Below are 19710 nucleotides of genomic sequence, written 5' to 3' on the forward strand. Positions count from 1 at the left end.
AGCTCAATGAGACCCATCTGTATTCTGTGATTACCTTAGAATTGGTAGTATATATTTTAAGGTTTATCCATCTGGATCCGAGGGGTTTTGTTTTGTCTTGTTTTGTTTTTTTTCCCCTAATTTCTTCTCTCTAAAAATCCATGTGCCATCTCCCTAGGTCCTCACGGTCCTTGGTAATCAACAAGGATCTTGGCCATTTAGGCTGAGAATTGCAGCAGAGGCCCTGGGCCTCTAGTCAGCTTTAATGAGCAGGCAGCACGCAGAGAGGAACAATAAGGTAACCAGAATAGCAAACAAATGGTAAACTAGAGACACCGGAGACAAAGACATGGAGACACAGCAAATGACTAGAATTAGCTCAGGGAGCTGGGAAGAGGGAAGCCAGAAAGAACTGTGTTATCCTTCCTTTTTCTTAGACTGTAAAGCCAGGCCTGACATGTCATAGGCACTCGGTGGATGTTTGTGGAGCCGGGAGGGGAGTGATGAATAGATGCGAGCATTTGGCTGTGTGTGGACACACTGGCTCCTGCCAACTCAACTAGCCCAGGGACAGCGAAGGGAGGAAACAACAAAAGAAGACTCAGGATACTGATGTACCAATGCAAAACGCATTTTCCACCGCAGAAGGGAAAATACCATAGGAGGCATTGAATGAGGAACAGTGAGACATTTGAGAAAGCTCTTAAGTTGCCGACTAGCATTTGTTTTTGAAACGTGGCGCTTACTTGCAAGTAAGTATTCATTTAGTGCCTCACTATTTGGCTTTTAGGTTGGAATTAATTTAAAAAGCTGTAGCATCTTTGCGTCCAATTTCCTCTTTTCACATAGCATCTGTCCCTGACAGCTTGTGTGAGGCTCGGCCACTTGTTGAGGGCCAGGCTAGAGGAGGAAATGGCAGGGGAGAGGCAAGGTGGACAGACGCTTCTTGGTGGAGATGGCACTCTCTGATGCTGCGCGTCCCTGTCACGTGCGTCCGAGGCTTCTTGGTTTAAGCAAGGCAACAGATGTCTCCGAGAGGGGGATGCTGGCAGCCTCACAAAGGCCAGCATGACTGAGGGTAGGCATGAGTGAGCTAACGGGAGAGCAAGGCACACATGCTTGGGCCCTCTGCTCAGAACTAGAAGACAGGCCAAAATTGGATAAGAGAAAATTCTAGAACTGAACAGAGGGTGGATGGCAGAGAGAAAATATAATACTAATTTGGAATAAACACTATCCCAAGGGGAAAAGCTCACTATTTCCAGAGGCAAATATGCCCTCGTGCTTTCTATATTCAAATAGATGGCACAGAAGATAAAAGTCAGCACTGAACTTGGCTTTCCTTAGATGTGGTCCTGTGCGACCCCTTGATGCATTTACCTGGAGGTTTGCTTTGGAATGTGACTGAGAAAGAGAACTGAAGCTTTTTCCCCTTAGATCTGTCATTCTCATTTCTCGGGACAAGCGTATCAGTAAATCCAAACAAACCTGTATCTCATTTTGGAACAAGTAATTGAGTTTGTCTTAAGCAAGCTCTTACAGATGGAGCCTACACTTAATCCACTTTCTGTTTGATGTTTTTAGTGTTGCTTTTAAAGCAGTTTGTTTGAAGTTCAAGGTATTAGGATTTAGTTCTTTGGAGACCTCATTCTTAATTTAAAGGAGTCTTTGGAAATTGCTTGGGCCGTGTATTGAATCTTGTTGCTGAAATTAGGTGGAATTTCCCTAATTGTGCTGTGCTGTTTTATAGCAGAAGGCCCATTTGACCAAATATGTGCTGGGTTCTTATTCCCTTCTGGGGCTTTGCTTGTCTTCCCTGTGTGCCTCCTACCCTCTATCCCCCATAGATGTTCTGGCTACATTTTGTTGCTTTGATGCAAAGACAACCGATACTATGACACATCCCACTTGAAGCTTATGGTTAAAGCCCGTTCTCTGTGGTTCTGTGGGTATTTGAATCTCCGCTGCTTTCCTCATTTCCTTGCACTTGGTGCCTGAAGAATACAATCGGCCTGATTGCTGAGCAGATTGTCACAGATCCATGAAAGGCCATCTGTGGGCCACATTAGGGCTTAAGCACTGACATAACCACATGTCTAGAAAGCAGGCAAGGTCAGGAGCCACAGGGGTGCCTTTGGCCAGGCAGTCTTCTTGTGAGACTGGAGTCCACCATGGATAATGTTTAGCCACTTTTACTGACAGTTTTCCAATTACACAAGTAATAAAAGGACACTTATGGAAAAATTAGAACAAAGCACAGATGAGCAAAAAAGACAACCTCCCTGAAAATCCTTCATTTAGAAATAATCACATAACTCTTTTGATGTTTATGCTTCAAATTTCCTTCTATGTGCATATATACATGTAAATATGTATTTTCTTTTAACAAAAAATGTGGTCAGACCATTCATAATAATTTTATTTCAGAATCCACTGTGAACATATTTCCACATCTTTAAGTACTTGAAATCATTTTTAATCACTCTGAGAGTTCAGTTGCATGAATGGTACTTATTTTTTTTAACCCGTCACCAATTGTTAGACATTTAGATTGTCTCTAGTTTTTCTTTCTAATAAACCATGCGGTGGTGAATATCCTTGCAACTAAATGATTATGCAACGTTAACTGTTCCTTTAGTATTAAATTCTAGATGTTTGTTTGTCAAAAACCACCATGATTCTTATAGGAATCTATTTTATATGCCCTCTAGGATGGTGCAGAACATCTGGGTGACAAAATTTAGCAGTTAATGCTTCTCAAACAAAACTTGAGTCAGGGAAAGAAGTGAAAGGGGTTTCTGCCCTTTACTCTCTGGATGTTTTATGTGTATTATTTCCTGTTATAAATTTGAAAGGAAAGACTGGATTCCTCATATATTTTGGTTGTTCCAAGTCCTAAATATTAGAGGAACTAGGTTTAAAATAGGCCTCATGAAGACCAGAGGTGGACATTTTTATAACAACACTTTCACCTTGTGATGCAAATTTGTACATCCCAACTTTATCTGTAAGATTATCTGTAACTGTAGTTATAAGTGGCGGAGGAGGAAGGGAAAGGGCATTCGTCTTAGTTCTTTTCCGTGTTTTATAGAGATGCATGTTTCTGATATGCTGTGGACAGTTACTGTAAAATGCAGACTAATAGTGTTTCACTGGTGAATAGAAAATACTTAGTGAGGACGGAGTGCTTTGAGCAACTTCTCAATCCATTTATCAAAAGAGCTTATAATGGAACTCTCGTTTCAAGGGAGGTCAAACACTAATAAATACTAAGAAAAGAAAGTTAAAAGGGCATCAGGTTAATATTTTACTATCCATTCTTTGATCTTGGAAAAGCTGAAATATTTTTCCTCACTAATTCTGTGATTTATTGATTCATCCTTGACAATCGGCTTATTGGAACAGACACAGATGCCTTGCTTTTAACTTCAGCTTCAATTTCTATAATGCTTTACAAGGCCCGTGGATTTTTATGTGTTCACCGGCATCACTTATTGATATTGCCACAGATCTGGAATAGTCTTTGCTGGTTAAAAACTGGATTGATGTCAGTAAAAGCAGCTGAAATGTTCCTGATTTTTGGTTTAAAGGCTGTAATAACCTGTCTTGGTTTTGTTGTATTGGTTTGGGAGAAAAACAATAAAATACCCTGTACTTCACTGACTCTGCCATACTTACCTGTATTCAGATACATTCAGGATCTGATCGTTTTCCCATTTCCATTGTTACCACTCTGGTCTATTTTTAAAAACCCCACAAACATCTCATCTCCATCTTGGATTATTTCAGTAACCACCCAACTGGCTGCTCTGTTTCCACCTTTGCCTCACTTTATTCTGATCCCAGAAGCCAGAGGGAGCTCCTAAAATGTAAGTCAGATCATGTTGCAGCCCCTCTTCCCTCAGAGTCAGCACCTCTGCCCCTACATGACTCGCCCTAGTCTTCCTCTTCGACCACAGGCCCCCTGAGCTGTTCCATTGAGAAGATAACAGAGCTGTCTGGAATGGATCTGCATGAGCCCCCAGCACTCATCTGCATCCAAACCTTGGTGCCAGATCTCCTGCCTTCTCTTCTTTGCCAGACCATGACTTGTTCCTGTTGCTGCCCAAGCTAACCTTGTTCCCTTGTCCACTAGATCCTCTCCGCTCCCACTCGTTCCCCCTGCTCGTTCTGACAAGTCCTCTTCTCTCTCCAGCATCACCAATGCTTCTGTCTACTGGATCCATTCCTAACAGCCTGTTATTTCTCTCATTTAAAAAACAGGACAAAACAAAAACCATCAATAAATCAGACAAAAACCACCTTTCTTTTTTCTTTCTCTTGCTTTCTTTCTCTCTCTTCCTCCCTCCCTCCCTCCCTCTCTCCCTCTCTCCCTCTCTCTCTTTCTCTCTTTCTCTCTTTCTCTCTTTCTCTCTTTCTCTCTCTCTTTCTTTCTCTCCCCACCCCCAGCTTTATTGACAAATAACATTGGGTAACTTTTAGGCATACCACGCGATGGTTGGATATGCATATACATCATGAAATGCTGACCACAAAATACTAGCTGACACATCTGTCACCTCACATAGTTACCTTTTTTGGTGTGTAGTGAGAACATTTAAGATCTACTCTCTTAGCAAATTTCAAGTATGCAGTACAGTATTATAACTATAGTCACCATGCTATACACGTTTCTATGAGTTTGACTTTTTTGGATTCCACATAGAAATGAGATCATGCAGTATTTTTGTTTCTCTGTCTTACTTCACTTAGCATAACTCCTTAAGGTTTCATTCATGTTGTCAAGAGTGGCAGGATTTCCTTTTTTATGGCTGAATAATATTGTATCATATATATATCACATTTTTAAATTCATTCATCCCCTGAGGGACACTTCAGTTGTTTCTGTGTCTTGACTGTTGTGTATAATGCTGCAATGAACATGACAGTGCAGACATCTCTTCAAGTTAGTGATTTCATTTCCTTCAGACATATACCCAGGAGTGGGATTGCTGGATCCTATGGTGGTTTAATTTTTAATTTTTTGAGGAACCTCCATACTGTTCTCCACAGTGGCTGCACCAGTTTGCATTCCCACCAACAGTGCACGGTGGATCCTTTTTCTCCACATCCTCACCAACGCTTGTTCTTTTTGTCTTTCTCATAATAGCCTCTCTGACAGGTGTGAGGTGACATTTCATTGCGGTTTTGCTTTGCGTTTCCCTGGTGATGAGTGATGTGGAGCACCTTTTCATTTACCTATTAGCCGTTTGCATGTCTTCTTTGGAAAAATATCTTCTCAGGTCCTTTGCTGATATTTCTATCAGATTATTTGCCTTTTTGCTATTGAGTTGTACGCGTTCCTTATTAAAAAAAAAAAAAACAAACAACCACCTTTCTTGACACCATTTCCCCCTCCAACGATCACTCCATTTCTCTACTCCGTTTTCAGTAACTGCTTTGTCACCCACTCTTTTCCTCCTTCTCTCCCTTGAATTCCCTGCGGTCAGGCTAGTCAGGGTCGCCAGCAACCGCCGCAGCATTAACGTCAAGGGTCCATTCTCTGTCCTCACCTTACCTGACCTCTCGGCTGCATTTGCTAACACTGATCACTCACTTTCCTCCACCGTGAGACATGTTTCTTCTTCTGTCACCCACAATCCACACTCCACTAATTGTCTTCCTGCTCCAGACTGCTGATGGCTCTTACTTCTCTGTCCTTGCATCTTACTGCTCTTGCCTTCCCTCACTCAGCTCCAGGCGCACTGGCCTCCGTGGGACTCCTCACCCACGTCAGGTGCGTTTCAGGGCCTTTGCACTTGCTGTTCCTTCTGCCACAGATGCTCTGCTCTGTGACACCTGCATGGGTCTCCACCGTTCTCTTCCTTCAAGTATTGGCTCAAATGTCCCCAGCGTTCCCTGTGTCCTTTGCCTGCCCCTTTTCTCCACTGCACATCTCATCATCAGGCTTACTGTTTTATGTATTTGTTTCCTTTATTGTCAGTCTCCACCCACTAGACTAAGCTCCGTAGGGGGCTGGTTATCTGTTGTGTTCTCTGCCACATCCCCAATGCCTGGGACAGTGCCTGATAGGTGCCCAATAAATATTTGTTGAATGAATGGAGAAATGAATGAATGATGAATGTTCTTGGTCTGTTAGTAATGTACTTGGAGAAATACTTCAGGAGAACCCCCTGAGTCTCATACCTTATAGGAATTTCAGATTCCTAGTTTTCTTAGAGTTATTATGGCTTGGGAAAAACAAGGGTGTTTTGAGAGGCGGAATGCCTTTCTCATATACACAGAAACACTTCCTCAGAACTCTAAATTCCAGGTATAATTTTTAGAGTCTGTCTTGTAAGCATGAGAAGGTGCCATTTGGGGGCCAAACTGAATGACGGGGGCAGAATCCGAGAGAAGCAGCTGAGAGCTTGCCTTAATGCAGCTCATGTTGCTTCAGAGGCGCTGTAAGTGCAGGTTGAGAGACTTCTGAAAAGGTAGCCAATGCCGCCTGCCTGTCTTTGGTGCCTCCTGCCTGGCTAGGGCCCTCTCATTTAATTCCTCTTCTCCATGTACATCAGCACATGGCACATGCCTGGTACTATCCCCTGTCTCTGCCTTTTCTCAAGTATTTGTTTCTTTCTTCAAAAATCCCTTCTCCTCTATTTCTGCTTGCTGAAGTTCCCATTCTTACTAAGGCCCAGCACAAATACAGGCTTGCCTGTGAAGCTTTTCCAGATTCTTGCCTGTCAGCACGGACTCCCACTGTGGACTGTGCTCCTTAGAATAGCAAGCTGCAGGTGCCTCAGTTTTGTTGTGAACAGACACAGACACACAAAGACATACACACACAGACACAGACATACATGCACACACATAGGTACAACAGACACCCACCCCCTGCCAAATATAAGCACATTGAGGGCAGGGATCGTATTCTACTTTTCTGGAGTTTTCAACACACAGAAAATGCCCTGGACAGTGAAGCCACTCAATATAATGAGAAATGTGATAAAATTGACACAAATTCTTTTTCAATAGATAAAGGCCATTCTTATAAATTCCCCTCCTACTGGTCATTTTCCTTTCCCTCCTGTTTTGTGTCTATTCAGACATTCTGAAGAGAAGGCACTTGTGCACCACACTGAGGCCTCCTACTTAGGCCAGGGCATAGCTGTGCTACTGTGTCCTTGCCCAGGGGCCCTCGGATGTGTCTGCAGACAGAGGCTGTTCTTGTTTGGCAAAGAATGAAACAGGTTAAGCAACTTACATAAGAATGTCCTGCAAGACAGAGCTGGATTTCAACCTCTCCTTCTCTGAAATGCTAGTCTGGGGGTGTCAGCATGATATTACACTGATACCAGGCCAGTTCTTCATCAGAAATGACACAAGTACAAATCTCAGGAGTCAAGAAAGAAAGGTAAAACCATTCATGGTTATTGAGGGCTATTGAGGCTTTTCTTACCAATGTTCTTACTTGGTGGCATAGATGAATCCCAGTGATTCTTGGCTGTTGAGGCTACTTACCTACCTCTTTTCATGATACTTTGTTAGTAAGACCAGGAGAAATGAGCACCTGAGAAACAGACTCATGCAGATCTGGCCTCACTGGCACTACTGCCTTTGCCAGCAGAAAGGATTAGGCAAATTAGCAAGGGGCCGCAGGCTCTTGTGGGAGCCTCCCTGATGTCTCAGACATTGTGTATTGGGTCCCAGAGGAGGGAAAGTCAGCGTGATCTTGGCTGGGCTGTCTGTGGGTACCACGTGCTAGAAATCATCCATGTTGAAAGAAACACGTGGGAAGCCTGAAGCTAGGATCACTCCAAAAAAGGGAAGTGTCTGTTCCTGTTTCATCACCTTAAAAAAATATATAGTTGTACCATATTTTTTAAGCATAAGCTAAAATGCTCTATTTGTAAGGATTCCGATGATGTTGGGTAAATAACTTGTATTTTGCCAAGTGCTGTGGAGTAAAACAACAGTCAATGCTGGGCACTCCAGCTGGCATGAAGGGTACTTCCAAGAGAACATTTGCCTAACAGACTCTGCTAGCTCTGGCCTGCAGGTATTTGCATGCTACGGGGCTGGGTTCCTTTCCATTGTATACTTATTTAAAAGGTTTCTTTCTAATGACTCATGTGCACTGAGGGACAAGAGGTAAACTGGTCCAAACCTACTTAGCAGTCCAAAGAGGCACAACGGAAGCCAGATATTTAATGAGCGTTTTCTGAATTGCCTTGCAGGGGTGCAGAGTGACTTATAGCGGGTAAACACTCCTTGGGATACTTCGTCACTAGCCTGATTTTGTGCCCCAAGTTACCAGTATGACAGGCTCCCCACTGGAGGCGAGATTTGCACTTGGGAGCAAGGCAAATCCAGGAAATTCCCCGTTAATGGCTCTGCTGGATTAAGAAGGGGAAACTGTCCTAAAGAACATTACTCATAGTGATCCATGGCGATACCTGTTCTCATGAGGGAGCGTACTTACTCTTTCATTTCAGCTGAAGTCTTGTTTGTCATGGGTGTTTGTGGTGATCCACATAAATCAGGACATTCTTGAGTTCATAGGTAGTGATGTCTGGAGACCATATCACAGGGCCCACAGTCAGGCTGAGCTTCATTTTTCTGAATGCTTTATGTTTTTCTAAGCATTTTCAGAAATTCCTGTTCACCTGATACAGGTTTGGCCTCTTGCTAGCCCTTTGCTTCATTTTGCTCATATGTCAACTAAGGATGGAGATATCACCTCTTTGAGAAGTCTTGAGATAAAAGATAACAGACCTGGAAACCACAACATGTATTTAATGTCCTATTTAATTTAATATGGCATATAACTCAAAACACTGACTTTTTATAAGAGTAATACAATTATGAAGCAGGGTTACTGATGCTGCTTGGTATCCTGTGCTAATTCCTGTATTTTCATTGAGCTTTGCTAGGGAGGAAGCACAGAGGACTGAGCTGTAAACACACATAATTGATACATGGGGCAGAAAGTGGCAAACATTTAAAGAGACAAATTAATAACTCTCCATGGGAGCACAGATGACAGCCTGAGTGTCCAAGAAGAAGAAACAGGAAAGACAGAAAAAATAGCATGGAATGACGACCTGGAGGCAGGAACCCAGAGGGGGCCCAGTAGGAGTAGATTTCATTAGAACTCAGGGCACGTGAGGGACAAGAGCAGAAGCTAGACTAGGAAAAAAGATGGGGGTCAGATTATGGAAGGTCTTACATGTTAGGCTGAGGAGTGTGGACTTCGGAGCAGAGGTAACAGTAAGCAGTGATGAGAGAGACCGGAGGCAGTACACCAAACAAAAGTTGATGATGTCTCGAACTAGGGCATTTCAGAGAGAATAGAGAGGAGGGTGAGGCAAGAAATACCCTAACTGGAGAAAAGACAGGAATTGGCCATGAATGAAGTATGAGAAAGGTGAGCTGGTGAGAGGAGGTAGGGGGAGTGGTCAGGTGGTTCATTAGGTCATGAAGTGTCTCCCTGGGCCTTTGGCACTGGCTTCTGAATGGACAACCTTGAGAAAATACTGCCCTTTTACATTCATTCTCAATTTTGTATGATGCTATTTTCTACTTTTAAGTGTGCTCAAAATAGCCAAAGATACAGCATAGTACTTTGAGCCAACAAAACAATAGAAGTCAAACTGGTAGAGTTTAAAAAAAAAAAAAGAAAGTGGTGATTCATTTATCAGACTTGAAGACTTTCTCCTTTTCAAAAATGCCAAAACAAGAAGCTCTGAAGTAGATAAATTAGCAGGTGATTATTTGAATAACAAAAGGAATCTTTTCCAAAAGCTTTCCTTCACAGATTCTTTAAATAGTAACCACCTTGTCTTCACTCATTTAAAATGTGATTTATTTGTAGGCATTTGATAAAACACAGGAACAAGCTTATCACATAAAGCATGATAGCCCCTAGAGCTACATTTTACCATGTGCAATATTTTTAAAAATAGTTATGTATATATGTATCACACAAATCACATAAATACTCTAATACTCTAAGAAACTTAATTAGTACATTTTCATTTCCTGTTAGTCAATTTTGGAAAATTAAAGCTGTAATTTTTCTATTAAACATAAAAATGACAAGTAAAATTTGCTAATTATTTTGATTACTGTCATTTGTATAGTCTCATAATAAATACAGTCTAGAAACTTCTTTGTGATTTTTTCTTTTTCCTTTTCTTTTTTTTTTTTTGCAGTACGCAGGCCTCTCACTGTTGTGGCCTCTCCCGTTGCGGAGCACAGGCTCCGGACACGCAGGCTCAGCAGCCATGGCTCACGGGCCCAGCCACTCCGCGGCATGTGGGATCCTCCCGGACCAGGGCACGAACCCGTGTCCCCTGCATCGGCAGGCGGACTGTCAACCACTGCACCACCAGGGAAGCCCTGTGATTTTTTCTTAAAGGCTTGTAATAAGAAAAGTTTTTATAATGTCAGCTCTGAAAAACCCTAACAATGGCTTCCTTTTTGAATCCTTAAAAGAGGTAAATTTAATTATTTTAGGATTTTCTAGAAGTTCCTAGTTTTCTTTTATAGAATGCTTTTTAAAATTACTCTCGGGTTCCCTGGTAGCGCAGTGGTTAAGAATCAGCCTGCCAATGCAGGGGACCCAGGTTCAAGCCCTGGTCCGGGAAGATCCCACGTGCCACGGAGCAATTAAAGCCCGTGTGCCACAACTACTGAAGCCCTCATGCCTAGAGCCCATGCTCCACAACAAGAGAAGCCACCGCAATCCGAAGCCCACAGACCACAACAAAGAGAAAGCCCATGCGCAGCAACGAAGACCCAATGCAGCCAAAAATAAATAAATAAATACATTTAAAATTACTCTCTGCTACCCAAAAGACTTGAAAGGAAGGATTTGAACAGCTATTTATTTGTACACTGATATTCATAGCAGCGTCATTCACAATATCCAAAAGTAGAAGCAACCCAACATCAATGAATGAATGGATAAACAAAATGGAACTTATGCACCTTTAAAAAGGACGAAATTCCAACACCTGCTACAACATGGATGAACCTTGAAGACATTATGCTAAGTGAAATAACCCAAACACAAAAAGACAAGTGCTGCATGCTTCCACTTATATAAGTACCTAGAGTAGTCAAATTCATAGAGACTGAAAGTAGGAGGGTGTTTGCCAGGGGCTGGTGGGAGGGGGAAAGGGGAGTTAGAGTTTAATGGGCACAGAGTTTCAGTTTGGGAAGATGAGAAAGCTCTGGAGATGGATGGTTGCATGACAATGTGAATGTACTTAGGATCTCTCAACTATACACTTAAAAATGGTTAAGATGGGCTTCCCTGGTGGCGCAGTGGTTGAGAGTCCGCCTGCCGATGCAGGGAACGTGGGTTCGTGCCCCGGTCTGGGAAGATCCCACATGCCGCGGAGCGGCTGGGCCCGTGAGCCATGGCCGCTGAGCCTGCGCATCCGGAGCCTGTGCTCCACAGTGGGAGAGGCCACAACAGTGAGAGGCCCACGTACCGCAAAAAAAAAAAAAAAAAAAGGTTAAGATGGTGAATTTGTTATGTACATTTTATCCCCCTAAAAAACCACAAGAACTCTCTGCTAAACTGTAGTTCTGGAGAAACTCTCGTAGAAAAGGACAGTGGCAGTGGCCAATCTGGAACCGGATGAGTGTCCTTACACTTGCAGTCTTCCAGCCTGTGACCGTCGGCCCTTCCTCGGGGGTCCTCCGGCTTTGCCCCTGCTCCCCAAGAGGAAGTACATCTTACACACTTCCGGTGCCACAGGTGGTTACAACAGTGTTTCACCTCCCAGCCCTCAAAGTGGCTTGCTCCAATGGGTTGCCAGATGGTTTGAACAAAAAAACCAGAAATATATTTTTAAGTTTGAAGTTTTATCAATTTGTGTCCTAGACAGAAAACTCAACTATGGGGCCTTATTTGAAAAGGAAGGGGGAGAAAAATCTACAGCCAGGATGATAATCATCACTTCTTTCTATACAGTACATTTAACCTCAAAGAGTGTTTTCATTCTAATGCAATTCTTTGAGATTAAGTAGGGCAAGTAGTATCATTCATATACTCCAGTGAGATGAGATGAGGACTGCAGGTTTAAGTGACTCGCCCAAGGTTACCTCGCTAAGCCAGGGCCTACAGAAGGGTCAGTCCCAGTGTTCTGAGTCCAGATCTGCAGCCCTTTTCAGTGCACCTCATCCTCCCTTCAGAGAAAGGATGAGGGGAGTCCTAGGCAGGCTCTGGGTCACCCGGAGTGCAGGACACCACGGAAAGACCAGGAGCATCTGAAAGCCTCTCTCAGGAGCAAGCATTCTACCTTGTGCTGTGTTTAGATCCCAGGTGAACCCATAAATGGATCTCCTTTTGAGAGCAGGGCTCCCCATCAACTTCAGAACTGTCGAGGCCTCCAGTCAGATGAAAATTCTGGGTTTCCCGGGAGCCCTTGGCTTCCTCCTGTCTGGACCAGATTCCTTGGGCTCTGGCTACCCCCGATGTCACTGGGCTACTGTGGAGAGGCAGTGTGCTTAGGGGTTGTATTAGTTCCCTAGGGCTGCCGTAACAGACTACAGCAGGGCAGCTTAGAACAACAAACTGTATTCTCTCACAGTTCTGGAGACTAGAGGTCCGAAGGTGTCAGCAGGGCTCCGCTCCCTTTAAAGGCCCTGGGGAAGAGTGTCTCCTTGCCTCTCTCCTAGTTTCTAGCAATCCCAGCGATCTATGGCATTCCTTGGCTTGTAGCTGCATCACCCCAATCTCTGCCTCCTTATTCCCATGGCCTTCTTCTCTGAGTCTTTCTGTGTCTCTTCCTCAGAGGACACCAGTCCTTGGATTTAGGGCCCATTCTAATCCAGTATGTCCTCATCTTAACGAATTACATCTGCATAGACCCTATTTCCACACAAGGTCACATTCTGATGTTCCAGATGGACATGCATTTGGGGGAAGACGCTATTCAACCCACCACACTGGTCGGATACAGGCTCTGGAGTCAGCGGGCCTAGCGGCCTGTCCCTCCCATCTTCAGTCTGTCTCGCTTCCGGGGGCCTCACTCTGTATCTCACACCAGGGGCAACAGGCTGACTTCTTGCTGTCATGTGTTGGTGCTGGCCTCCGTTTCCTGGTTCCCAGGCAACCTTTCCTTGGAGTCATCACTTTGTGTGCCTAGCAAGACAGCTTAAGGTCTCCCTCTCTCTGAGTTTCTTTCGTGACACACTTGATTCATAGAGATCATTCTTTCCATGGGGGAACTTGACAGTCTTTGTAAGGCTTGCCTCCACTTATGTGCTCCCTTTGGGGCACCTGGAAATCATTCACTCATTCTTGTGATGTGTTGGGGCATTAGGGCAGATCTGGGGCCACCTCGGTCACTCCATGTGGCATCTCCCCTTCCTCCCTCAATCTACCAGGACAGGTGGGGCATATGCTCCAGCTCTACCTGAGGGTTCCTTTATCCACTCCTCTCAGGGCTGTGCCTGAAGGTGGGTGGGGCTTGGGGCTGCTTCTCAGGACCCCCCAACCCCAGCCTCTAATACCTTTCTTTTTTTTTGGCTGTGTTGAGTCTTGGTTGCTGTGTGCAGACTTTCTCTAGTTGCGGCAAGCGGGGGGGCTACTGTTCGTTGAGGTGCGTGGGCTTCTCATTTCGGTGGCTTCTCTTGTTGCAGAGCAGGGGCTCTAGGCACACAGGCTTCAGTAGTTGTGGCACGCGGACTCAGTAGTTGTGGCGCACGGGCTTAGTTGCTCCATGGCATGTGGGATCTTCCCAGACCAGGGTTCGAACCCTTGTCCCCTGCATTGGCAGGCAGATTCTTAACCACTGCACCACCAGGGAAGCCCTCTAATACCTTTCTACCACCCTCCACCGGTCTGCTGCTTTCCCCCGTCTATGGGACTTTAGCAGAGCCTTTGCTTACTGAATACCCATCCTTCCAAATCTTTAGCCCATGCCAGGATCCAAGATTTTGAAACAGAAAATAATTGATTTCTTTGTTTTCTGCCACTGTGCTGAGTCATCCCTTCTCTCTAAAGTGATGAAAGCAGTGGTCGTAGCTGGTTGAATGAGCAAGGGTCACTGGGTACTGGGACAAAATACAAAACAAACACACAAAGAGCCACTGGGTTAGTGCTTAAAAATATCCTCCTAACTCTAATGTTTCAACTCCGCGGTTTAATAGAAGTTCAGGGAGAGCAGAGGACGTAAATTAGTGAACCAAACCCAGTTTGCAGATGACTAAAACCTGCTCCTTTGGTGTGCCTGAGAGATTTATAGGATGTGAAGTGTATCTGAGAGTTCAGAAACCAAAAGTGACTGAGGGAGCAAGTGAAAAAACATATTCAGAGAGGCTTAGCCAAGCTATCATTGTAGAGCGAGATGATACCTCATAACAAAATAGCAGTGAAAATTGTTAAATGTGATCAACTGACCAATAACTGTCTTGCTTAATCTGCTTTGGAAATCTAGACTTTCAAATTTAGGATAAAATGGAATATTCTATAATATTACGTGAAAATGGACCTATTTTAATTTCAATGTTGGCTGAGTACCCAATACAGTAAATGTGCCATTTCAAAATTTGGGAAGGACATGCACACAAACTGGTTTTGTGACTCTGACCTCTCACCCACTGAGGGTGTAACAAGATGGAGAGCTAGAATTTTGGAGCAAACTGTGTGCTATGCTCTAAATCTCATCCTCTCCAAAAAAAGGTATGAAGTGTGCTTGCCTCTTTCTTCAAGCACAGAAAGAGCAGCTTCCACCAGACCTCTTGGAGGGTTTAATATGTGTCCTCTGCATTTTGGGGGGCACAGTGAACAGGGGCCTGATTCACCCCTAGAAAATCTAAAGGGCAGGTTGCTCTCAGATTGGGGGTCATTGAGTATCTGGAATTTGTCAGGGCAGAGGAGTGACTGTTTCCCATGAAGCAGATGTAAGCTGGGCCCCAGGGACAGCTGTCCAGGAGAGCCACTTGGAGGGTAAACTGACACCCAAAGGAGGTGAGCCTCTAGATTTCCAGTAGCTGAGGAAGGAGCCCTACAGCATTTGCCTGTGTTAAGGGTACCTCAGATGCAAGATCCCCAGTAATTGTGGGGAAGCCCATGAAAACACTCCAGGAGAAGAAGCACATATTTTATTTTATTTTTGCATGTGTGATTTCTCTTCTTTCTTTTTTTAAAAAATTGAAGTATAGTAGTATATACGTGAGTTGAGTATATGTAGACTTACAACATTATGTTAGTTTCAGGTATGGAGTATACGCGCAGTAGTTGCTGTGGGCCCCTAAGCCATCTTTCAGCAGTACTAATCCAGTAAGGCCTTGCCTTTTCCTTCTCTCCCCTCCACCCTGACCTGGAGGAATCAGAAACTGCAGTTAGCAAGAAGGATAAAAGGGCAAGGAAGGAAGAGAAATCTCCCTCAGGTAACTAGCTGGAAGCAGGCTGAGACAGGAAAGTAAGGGAAGTTGTAACTTTGAATTATTACACTGGACTGACTGCACATGTTAATTATTCCACTTTGTGTTTTGTGAGTTGAGTTGCAGACAAACTTCTTATTATCCAACGTAATCTGAAAGACATGGGATTTGCCCTAAATCTCTTTCAGGACGGGGAAGAGTTAACTTTACCAGAATAAATTTAAAGTTTGGACAATGGTAGACAAAAATAAAGTTGCTTATAGCCCATGAATTTTGCTTATTCAAAATAGTTGTTACACATATTAAGGTTTCAAAGAGATATAAAATGTCTATAGCCAACAAATGTTTTTGAGCTCTTAGTATGTCAGGCAATCCTGTTAGGTGCTAGGACTAGAAATTACATAGAAGCACATCTCTTTATCTGCTGTTCATATTCTACATGCTGAAAATCATAAAATAACTATTCAGCACACAGCATTTCTCTAGGGATAGTTTCTTCTTTGATGAAGATGAATTTTGTTTTTTAGTTTTGACCCTTACCCTGATTTATTACAAAGCTTGTGATTTGTAAGAAAAATTTGCATTTGTTAAAGCTTAGAGACATGATAAAGTGGAAAACTGAGTCAATAGCAGGATAATTTTTAGAGATGAAGTAATCAAAGCAATTGTAGAGTTAGCTATTTGGTTTACATTGCACAGAATGCAAAGTCTGATAAAGTTTACTTGTGTAGAAAGCCACATGGGCTGCCCAGAAAGTTACTCTGCATGCCCACATTTTATTCTTCTGAATAAGAAAGCACATCCAGGGCTTCCCTGGTGGCGCAGTGGTTGAGAGTCCGCCTGCCGATGCAGGGGACACGGGTTCGTGCCGCGGTCCAGGAAGATCCCACATGCCGCGGAGCGGCTGGGCCCGTGAGCGACGGCCGCTGAGCCTGCGCGTCCGGAGCCTGTGCTCCGTAACGGGAGAGGCCACAGCAGTGAGAGGCCCGTGTACCGCAAAAAAAAAAAAAAAAAAGAAAGCACATCCACACACTGTGGGTCTCTCTTGCTTTCTCTCCCTCTCCCTCTCCCTCCTTCTCCCCCATCTCCTCCTCTTCTAATTCCCTTCCTCTCTCTCTCTTTCAGTCTCTCTCTTTTTCTCCCCTTCTCTCTTTTTTTTCTCTCCCTCTTCCTCAACTCCCTTGCCCCCCCCAAAAAAGCTTTTTAGACACATACTTACTTGAATCTTATTTACATGTTAGATTTCTGTGTTCCATGTCTAGAATGCTCACATCTAGGAGGGAAAAATTGCAGAATCGGTGTCAAGCAAATAGCTCAGAATGTTCCCAGTATTGTGATTTGCTTTCAATCCCGTTGCAAGTTAGGCCCCCTTTAGGATTTTGTCTGGAAGCTGGTATGTGAGAGCTCATTGACTGAGTAGCACACAGGGTGAGCCAAGAAAGTCCCTAAACTAGCTGTGTCTTAAGAAGCAGACCTGAAAGCATCTTATTGCTTTGTCAGTTTCCTGGGAGGGTGTTTCAAGCTTAAAAACTGTAGTCAATGTAAACATTTCCTGAGAAGTTAATTATTAGTATCTCCTGAAAATGGAAGTACTGGCATCATGCAAAAGAAAGGAGAATGTTCTGATTAAGTAGCTTGTTTAATAAACAATGAGGAGGAGCCACAAAGCAAAAAGTATAGAAGTAGGGATAGTGATGGGAAGACAGAGTCCCTCTGTGATGTATCACTAACGAGAGTGCTGATTGCCAGGGTATCACCTTGGGGACATAATAGGAAAAGGAGATCCTGGGAGCTGTAAGAAAGAATAAAATGGTCTAGCAGATGCTGCATGAAGTGCTGTATCTTTGACCTGTGACAGATTCACCCTCCAACAGCAAACAGAGGTCCAGAGAATCTTGTGTCCAAGGTGATTTTTCATGTGTTTTGTTTAGTATTTAAATATTGGGCAGACCACTTAATCCAGGATAATCAGTAGGTTAGAATTGCTGCAAACTCCCTACTGTCCCAGTAGCTTTGTTAGCATCCTTGAGGGATGGCATGGGAATGTAATCGGGGCGAGCTCAAGGGGAATTGTTTTGGGTGATTTGCATTCTGCAGACTTCCTAGGTTTCTGTCCTCTAGCACAGTAATGAGCATTTCCCTCCAGAGGTGTGAAGTGTGTATAATAACTAGTCCTCTTCATTTTAGATGTGATTCATCATGTCTAAGCCTCTTTAGTATTAAGAATATAATTTTATCGTGTTGACATTTTCCAGGGAGCAGCCCCAAACCCCCAATGGGGGGACAACAGGAAGGGGATATACCCAGATCCATCCTATCAGTTCATTGTCTCCCCTTCAGCTAAATCCTTTGACCAGACCCAGGAAATTGATATTTGAAAAGCCCAGTTTCCTGTAATTCTAATGGCCCCCAACTCAAGGATCACTTCAAATGTTTTTGGGAGTTCTGCAACCTCTTTTACCCATTTTGAAAGTCTAATTAAAAAATCTAAATGGAAATCATTATCTATACATAATTATATAATACATTCCATTTGCTTTGGAGATCAAATTTTTTGAAACATCCAGTTTGAGGGAAAATAATAAAAGGGGTCTATGAGTTACAAGGTTGGTAACTATGGTTTAGTCAACCTCAATTTACAACTAATGTCATTCCTAGTGTGGGGGGGGCAGAATAATAGCCCCCCAAAGATGTCTTCGTCCTAATCCCTAGAACCTATGACTATGTTGATACATGGCAAGGGGGAAGTACAACTGCAGGTGGAATTAAGGCTGCTGATCAACTGACTTAGAGATGGGGAGATTATCCTGAATTATCTGGTGGGTCCAGTGTAATCAGAGGAGTCCTTTTAAGTGAAAGAGGGAAGCTGGAGGGGCAGAATCAGAGAGAGATTTGAGGATGCTATGCTGTTTATTTTTGAAGACAGAGGAAGGGGCCATGAGCCAAGGAATGCAGACAGTGTCTAGAAGCTCAAAAAGACAAGAAAACAAATTCTTCTCTAGAGCCTCCAGAAGGGACCGAGCCCTGCTAAAACCTTGATCTTAGCCCAGTGAGACCTATTTTGAACTTCTGACTTCCAGACCTGGAAGGTAATAAATTTGTGTTGTTTTAAGCCATTAAGTTTGTGGTAATTTGTTACAGCAGCAATAGGAAACTAATACACTGAGTGCAGTATTTCTCTGGATTTTGGTCATTTAACCAAAATCAGTTAACAGTATCTCCTGGGTACCATGACATACAAATAACTGTACGAGGGTTGTTGTAAAAGTATAGAGGACGTAGGATAAATCCAAACCCCTTACCACCGTCTGTGTCTGCATCGTCTGCCCCTTCCTGGCACTCCAGCCTTCCTTTATGTTACTTCTCCACAGTCCTGACTCCAGCTCTTCCAGCTTTCTGCCAGTTCTTCAGACTTCCTGCCCTGGTGCCTGGTTCATGCTGCTTCCTCTGCCTTGAATGCCCTTGTTCCAGATCTCCCAACAGCTGCTTTCTTCACATCCTTCAGGCCTTAGCGTAACCTTTCCTCCTCTGTTATCAGAGCAGTGTATCGTGTACAACTCCAAACCTTAGTGGCTTAAAACAATGACATTTATTTGTTCCTCAGGTCACAGCCCAATGTGTTTAATGTGTGTGGGAATCAGGGATAAGAATGGGGACGCCCCTGTGTTCTACATGGCCACCGAGCCTTTCCCTCATGGGACCCCCACCAACCCCTTGGCCTACTTGGAATCCTCTGCAGGTTCACCTGCTTTCACCCGGTGAGAAATCAAAAATCTGTGGAGGATTGTTCAGGCCAGGCCTGGAAGTGAGAAGCATCACTTGTGCTCACATTCCACATGACCCCTCCTAGGTGCAAGGGGGTAGGCAGTCTTTCTATGAGCTCAGATGGAAAACTCGCCACTTGGTGACTAATTGCCCTGCTGTGTCCCTTCTCAGAGATGCTTCCTATAACATCCCTAAGCAGGTCTGCCTTGTTAGTCTCATGATGATTCCTTATTTATTTTCTCCATAGTACTTTATCCTTAATAATTTATTTGCTTCTTTGTTAAATGTGTTCTCTCCACAAACCCAGATCTGCATGAGGATAGAGATCATTTGTTTTGTCATGACCATATGCACAATACTTGGCAAAACTGCGTCCTGTAGAGTAGTTTACCAATTAATAATAGTTAATCACTGTGTGATGAATGGATGAGCCGATGACCCAACAAATGAATAAAGAGAAAACAGAGCCCTTATCTAGAAGGTATCCACTGTTGTAGCAAAGACAGAGCCAATAGCTCATGGTCTTTTACAATAATTAATTTTAAGAAGCCACAAAAACCTTTGAATTAAAAATAA

The 19710-nt window shown here is 43.6% G+C and overlaps 1 protein-coding gene across 2 annotated transcripts in view; it reads left to right on the top strand.

Annotated features, from left to right (window-relative positions):
* The window catches only part of CHN2 (chimerin 2), a gene marked incomplete at its 5' end in the record, with an annotated part of 343976 nt that overhangs the window by 98933 nt on the left and 225333 nt on the right, over positions 1-19710 (top strand). The window contains one exon of one of the 2 annotated variants that reach the window (XM_079711987.1): positions 3810-3848. The exons of the other annotated variant lie outside the window; for it this stretch is intronic. Within the exon in view, the coding sequence (XP_079568113.1) occupies positions 3810-3848 (39 nt within the window). The remainder of the gene's footprint in view (positions 1-3809; positions 3849-19710) is intronic. 2 annotated transcript variants of the gene reach the window in all.

Source organism: Hyperoodon ampullatus (genome assembly GCF_949752795.1).
Source record: "Hyperoodon ampullatus genome assembly, chromosome: 9".
Classification (NCBI taxonomy): domain Eukaryota; kingdom Metazoa; phylum Chordata; class Mammalia; order Artiodactyla; family Ziphiidae; genus Hyperoodon; species Hyperoodon ampullatus.